The sequence below is a fragment of the Gavialis gangeticus genome, unplaced genomic scaffold, assembly GCF_001723915.1.
Source record: "Gavialis gangeticus isolate Ggan-Ray unplaced genomic scaffold, GavGan_comp1, whole genome shotgun sequence".
Lineage (NCBI taxonomy): Eukaryota > Metazoa > Chordata > Crocodylia > Gavialidae > Gavialis > Gavialis gangeticus.
The window spans coordinates 16,228,645-16,235,351 of record NW_017729006.1 but is presented as its reverse complement, the minus strand read 5'-3'; the positions used below and the strand labels follow the sequence as shown (position 1 = coordinate 16,235,351).

The following is a 6,707-nucleotide window of genomic DNA, read 5'->3' as shown; positions in this document are numbered from 1 at the left end:
CACCAAGCAGTTGGCCCTCCTCTGAACCCTCTCCAGGCTGGCCACATCCCTCTTGAAGTGCAGGTCCCAGTACTGGACACAGTACTCCAGCTGTGGCCTGACCAAAGTCGCAGAGAGGGGGAGTATCGCCCCTCTGGACCTGCTTGAGATGCATCTTTGGATGCATGACAAGGTATGGTTGGCCTTGCTGGCTCATGTTCATCTTGGAGTCAATAATGACTCCAAGATCCTATTCCACCTCTGTGCTTTCAAGAGGGGAACTCCCCAGCCTGGATGTATGCTGTGGATTCCTTCTCGCAAGGTGCAGCACCCTGCATTTGTCTACATTGGACCCCATCCTATTCTCATCTGCCCACTTTTGTAGTCTGTCTAAATCAAGTTGCAGCCTCTCTCCTTTCAAGTGTGTTCACCTCACCCCACATCTTAGTATCATCAGCAAACTTGGACAGCGTGCTTTTCACCCCCCATCCAAGTTGCTGATGAAGATGCTAAACAGTGTGGGCCTGAGGACCGAGCCCTGGGGTACCCCACTGCTCACATCTCACCAGGCTGAGTACAACCTGTCCACCACTACTCTCTGGGTGCGCCCCATCAGCCAATTTTTTACCCATCCAACTATGTAAGCATCAATGCCACGATTGCTTAATGTATTGATGAGGATGGGGTGAGAGACAGTGTCAAAGGCCTTCTTAAAGTCTAGAAAGACTATGTCTATGGCAACACCATCATCCAAGGATTTAGTCACCTGGTCATAAAAGGCAACCACGTTGGTCAGGCAGAACCTGCCTTTGATGAACCCATGCTGGTTGCCCCTGTGCATGATTTCCCCTGCTGGCCCCCCACAGATGTGCTCCTTGATGATTCTCTCCAAGATCTTCCTGAGCACCGAGGTGAGGCTTACAGGCCTATAGTTACTTGGGTCCTCCTTCTTCCCTTTCTTGAAAATTTGGACCACATTAGCCAGTTTCCAATCCCCCGGCACCTGGCCAGAAGACCACGAATGCTCGTATAGTCGGGCCAAGGGCTCTGCGATGACCCTGCCAGCTCCCTCAACACCCTTTGGTGGAGGGCATCTGGACCTGCAGATTTAAAAATGTCAAGCTCTTCCAGAAGATCCCTAACTACATCTGCGCTGACTGAAGGCCTGACGGAGCTATCCCTGAGACTGTCCCTACCTCTGGTAGGTGGGATGTCCTGGTCCCTGTTCAAGAAAACAGAGGCAAAGGAACTGTTAAAAATATCAGCTTTCTTGTCTGGCGTAGCCACAAGATTACCGTTTGCATCTTGCAGGGGCCCTACATTGCCTGGTGCCCTCTTCTTACTCTTTGGTGCATTCTTGTATTTGAGGGTGCATTCCTGTATTTGGGGGGGTGTCACCCTTTTTTTTTCCTATTCCAAACACTCCTTGAAAAGAAACCATCTGAAAATCACTAATGGCATGTAACAGCTCAGGCACAGGACATAGTAAGTGCAGTTGAGTGGGACACTTGAAATTCATCTGTCTAGCAAACTCAGGCATAAGGTACCCTTAAAACCCATCTTATTAACTAGTCTAGTAACAGGGGACTCTCAAACTCACTCAACAGCAAGCTCAGGCTTGGAGACCCTGGAAACTCACCTCATCAGTGCGCATAGGAACTTTATGGCTAAGTGAAGGTTGATGGCCAGGGTCAGTCTTCAGGTTCTCCCCAAGCCAAATAATACTTAAAGGAATGATTGGGCTTGTATACAGAACAATCCTCAATTCTGCAAGATACTTGTACATGATTGTATAGCAACATAGAAAAGGAAGCCAAGAAGTCTCCTGAAATGAAATGTCCATTCAGAATGAAAGCACCATAACCAGGGTTCTTCCGGTTATGTGTTATATATAGAGCTGGTGCTGATGATGACACAGAGGTCCTATAGTATCCTAGCAAGTTGCTTAAACCACACATTTCACAGGTGATCACTGCTTGTGTATGCTGCTTTTTACTTCAGCTGGCAGCTCCTCTATGGAGCTGTCGCCGTGGGAGTGTATCTGGTGTGGTTCATGGATGCTCCAGACACCTGCCCCTTTTGTGAGAAGGGGGAGACTCTGGCGCACACCTACCCAGACTGTGCCAGGCTGCAGCCCCTGCACTGCCTCCTCCAGAACCTCTTGCTGAGGTTCTGGCTGCATTATTCCTCTCACCTCTTCATTTATGCACTACCTATCCATGATCCCACCAAGTCCTGGGACCTCCTGGTCAACCTCCTCCTGGCCCTAGCCAAGCTGGCTGTGAATCTGACCAGGAAGGAGGCTCTGACCGGGAGGGTCTCTGGGAACTGTGGGGCCACTTTCTTTGCCCGTGTTCATTCCCGTGTCCAAGCAAAGTATCACTGAGCAGTGTCTACTGGCTTCTTGGACTCATTTGAGGGCCAGTTGGCACTATCCGGTGTACTCTGCTCGGTTTCCCCCCCCTTGGCATTCTTGTTCTGAACCTTAGCCCTTCACTCCTGGCCCTGTTTTCATTATTATTTGTTCAAAGTACTCACTTCTCCTGTAGCCTCCCCAACTGAGGGAGCCCATTAAGTTACTTGGTGGCCCTAGGCTCATGCCCCTTAATGTGACAAATAGGCCTGGCAAGTTGCATAGGACCACATATTAAATGAAAAGAACAAAGTACTGAATATCTGTTTAGCACAGTATATGGTGCATCTGTACTCTGATGTGTGTAATGTATATACATTATAGTATATACAGTATATATGGCACAAGACCATGAATATAAAGACTGTACCATACTACATATGCAGAAGTGGACTGAATTAAGGTTGCATAAGCAGCATTTTCTAAAGTAGTTTCTCCCTAGAGCAGTCTTGGTTCTCAAGTATGGTACTGCCCCTTTTTCAGTATTATTCACTCCTTTACTCATTTTTCAGGGGTTTCCCAGCCTACCTTAAGACCAACGAGCTCTGAATTCTGTAACATCTGAACTCCTGCTTAGGGGATAGGTGAGTAGATAATGCCACCTTTATTCTGTCGCATCCTAACTTTTGAATGCTTAACTTTCAATCTTTATCACCAAGGGCTTTCCATACTGTTTCTCCTCCTGTGCAGCGGAGATGACAGTTGTCAAACCCAAAACATGTATGCTATTGCAAGTGTACTGCAGTAAATCAAAACGTTACAAGGATGCGTGTTCCCTTTGCTCAGCCGTGCAGAGATGTGCAAAAAGTCTTAATACTTGTCAATTGTTTTCTGTAAACACTTGTTTGTTTTTTTGCAAGAACATTTGCAGAACTTGTGTAGGTGTATGCATACAAGAGTTCACACTGGAAAAAGCTTACTCTGTTATTCATAAACATTGCAGTTATCCAGTTAAGCAGGAGCATTTAGGCCACAGGTGACCAATTACAAAGCACAAATAATGACATGCATAATAAACTTTCAAAGCTATAATCATAATGCATAATTATGCAGAAATATGGAGTTTGAAATATTTCATATTGGTGTAAGTATTTTGTTGAACAGCTTTGAATACCTAATAACTGTGTAATTAGCAAAACCTGAGATAGTCTGCCAACTCAGTTACTAATAGGTCTGGTGATTACTGATGGAATTTCTTGAGTGTATTTTAACAACCCTTGCCACAGATAGTACTTTAATCCACAGCACACAAGGTGTTTGGGGCAATGTAGCTTGTAGCTGTATGAGAGGGTTGTTCATATACAGGTCTTAGACAAGCAGTTGCATGGGTGGTTTGGATAGAGAAGATCCTGCCTTGAGCAAGGGGTTGTATTAGCTAACCTCCTGAGGTCCCTTCCAGCCCTACTTTTCTGTGATTCTACAATATTAAATCATTGACTCTAATCAAACTTCCAGCAGTTGTTTCAGATATTAGGAAGATGCCACATTAGAGATTAGCAGTGTTAAGAAAAGTAACAAAATCTTGAATCAAGTGGATCATTTAACCAAAGTTAACTTTTGATGAAACTACAAAATTAGAAAAAATTACAGTCAATCAAAATTACAGATATATTCAAAAGGGGGCACTGAAGATATCTTTTTATCACAAAATATTTATAATATGCTGCAATACCTGTGGAATAACTAGATGCCAGTCAGGGAAATGTTAATATGTCAGTTTTTATAGTTGCGGGTTTTTTTTCTTGCAGATTATTTGTTGAATGCCGTGTTGACAATTTCTTGGAAGGTGCTGCAAGCACTTGATCTGAATTGCAAGAGACTAGAAATTTGCCATTTCATCCTACTACCTTTCTCTCAGTGTTGTGTAAATTCTCTGATTAGCTCTCTTCTAGTTAATAGGTAAGTAAAGAACAACAAAAACAATTTAAAAAAAGTAACAGCTCTGAGTCTCATTTATGATGCGGTCACGTGATACTGCTCTGAATGAGGTCTCTTTGCATAACCAAAGCAGATTAAAGTGGCCTGAATGTAAATGATAAGAGGCTGCAAGATTAAAAGAAATAACTTTGTTAAATGGAGTATAGGCCTGAATCTCATTCACACAGAGGACCTGAATTTTATTTGCACTGCTATGTGAGCATAATGTGTCCCTAGAGTGGTTGTGAATTCCATTTACATTCACAATAAGGCCAACTTATATTGCCAAAGTGGTACAAAAGGGCCTTAGGGAAAATAAAAATCAGAGCTTTATTTTCTTTTGAATCAAAATAAACTAAGTTCTTTGACCTGAGAAACAACATAAGAACTAGGCAAATAATTTGCAACAAAAAGTTTTATTTTATAATGTTTACCTGTTGAATGTTTTTTGAACTCTGAAATATTCTAAAGCAATAGCTCACCAAAATTCACTCCATCATGGTTCATTGCTATGGTGAGGGCTAGTAACATCTCAAAGTGGTTAGAAGGCTTAACAAACATTTCTCAGCTGGGTACCTTGTTTTTTCCTGCCTTCTCTTTTTTTGTCTCATTCTGATAAACCACTGCCTAGTTTACCACCTCTAAACAAGCCACCCCTTATATTAATTAGTCATCAAAGCTTTTACTTGTGTCACTTGTGTTTACTGAAGATGAAGGACACTTATCTTAAATGATATATTTGGAAGCTCACAGGGATTGAACATTTGGCAAATTAACTTTTCAAATTGTTTATTGATGTGGCCTGTGGCATTCATTTACATTTTATGTCAGCAGTTTTATACTGTTTCCTAAGATGAAATTCTGCATTCACAGAGATATGTAAATATCTCTGACAAACATATGATTATACAAAACACTGTGCTTCACTTCTTTTACTGTGATACTATCTAATTCCTATAAATGACCATCCATTATTTCTTTCTTAGACCACTGCAAAATGAGCACCTCGGAACCAAGTTTGACAACCGAATTTGATTATGAAGATCTCCCTACACCATTTGTAAACAGTTCTGCAAAAAATTTTGGGACTTGGTTTTTGCCACCACTTTATTCTCTGGTGCTGATTTTTGGCCTTGCGGGCAATGCATTAGTTGTTCTGATCCTGATAAAATACAAGAGACTGAAAAGCATGACTGATATCTATTTGCTAAATTTGGCCATCTCTGATTTGCTTTTTGTATTTTCTCTACCATTCTGGGCATACCAGGCAGCACATAAATGGATTTTTGGAGATGCAATGTGCAAAATTCTTTCCTGGATCTATTCCTTTGGCTTCTACAGTGGAATCTTTTTCATAATACTTTTGACAATAGATAGATACCTAGCAATTGTCCATGCAGTGTTTGCTTTGAAAGCTCGCACAGCTGTCTATGGCATCCTTGCAAGTGTAGTTGTTTGGATTGTTTCTGCACTAGTCGCTGTTCCAGGGATAACATTTTATGGTACTGGAAATAATAATGCGGGCTGTAGCCTTAACCTTCCAAGTGATAAAATGAGGCAATGGAAGCAATTCATGACTTTACTGATGAACACCGTTGGACTTTTTATTCCTTTGATCGTTATGATCTTCTGCTACACTGCAATTATAAGGACACTACTGAAATGTAGGAATGAAAAAAAAAACAAAGCAGTTAGGCTTATTTTTGTCATAGTGATTGTTTATTTTCTCTTCTGGACACCATTCAACATCGCTCTTTTTGTGAAGACTTTTTCAGGTTCCCTTGATAATGCTAAGGCAAGCACTCAAATTGATATTGCAATTCAAGTAACAGAAACAATTGCCATGATCCACTGTTGTATCAACCCTGTGATCTATGCCTTTGTTGGTGAAAAGTTTAGAAAATATCTTTCTACCTATTTCCGAAAACACATTGCAGTCCACCTTTGTAAACAATGTCCATCTCTTTACCGTGATAAGTTAGAACGAGTTAGTTCCACATTTACTCCATCTACTGCAGAGCATGACGTTTCCATTGGTTTGTAAAATACAATAGGACGTGTCATTAGTCAGTTTCAATCTTTTTCACCTAAAAGATTTTGGAACTAATCAAAACATTTGAGATCATCACCTTCAAGGATCTACAATTACAAATAGGTAATTTTTTCTCTGGCATTGCAGTATTTCCCATTCTCAGTATAGGTAAAGTACAAGTCTCACAGGGAAGGTAAATAGTTTAGTAACCCAAAGTAATGTGATTTTCTTTAGAGACAAATTCTAGCCAATGTCATGTGATTCCCTTATGAAGTATGACTGAGAAGGTGGTTTGATGAAGACAGGGAAGGAGAGATATTATGCAAAGCAGTTATGTAAAGAATATAAGGAAAACATTGTGAGGTT

At 41.4% G+C, this 6,707-nt stretch overlaps 2 protein-coding genes across 5 annotated transcripts in view; both read left to right on the top strand.

The window, feature by feature from the left end:
* The window catches only part of LOC109291767 (C-C chemokine receptor type 2-like), a 28,487-nt gene that overhangs the window by 13,367 nt on the left and 8,413 nt on the right, over positions 1-6,707 (top strand). Inside the window, exons 2-3 of one of the 3 annotated variants that reach the window (XR_002095947.1) lie at positions 2,905-2,976; positions 4,141-4,291. Coding sequence is in view for 2 of the 3 variants with exons in the window: in XM_019508877.1 (XP_019364422.1) it covers positions 5,307-6,353 (1,047 nt within the window). In the remaining variant the exon portion in view is untranslated. Of the gene's footprint in view, positions 1-2,904; positions 2,977-4,140; positions 4,292-5,295; positions 6,705-6,707 lie in introns of those variants that run through there. The other 2 variants (XM_019508877.1, XM_019508876.1) reach the window with 2 other exon arrangements.
* The window catches only part of LOC109291765 (C-C chemokine receptor type 5-like), a 42,837-nt gene continuing 39,034 nt past the window's right edge, over positions 2,905-6,707 (top strand). Inside the window, exon 1 of one of the 2 annotated variants that reach the window (XM_019508874.1) lies at positions 2,905-2,976. The gene's annotated coding sequence lies outside the window, so the exon portion shown is untranslated. Of the gene's footprint in view, positions 2,977-4,206; positions 4,292-6,707 lie in introns of those variants that run through there. The other variant, XM_019508872.1, reaches the window with a different exon arrangement.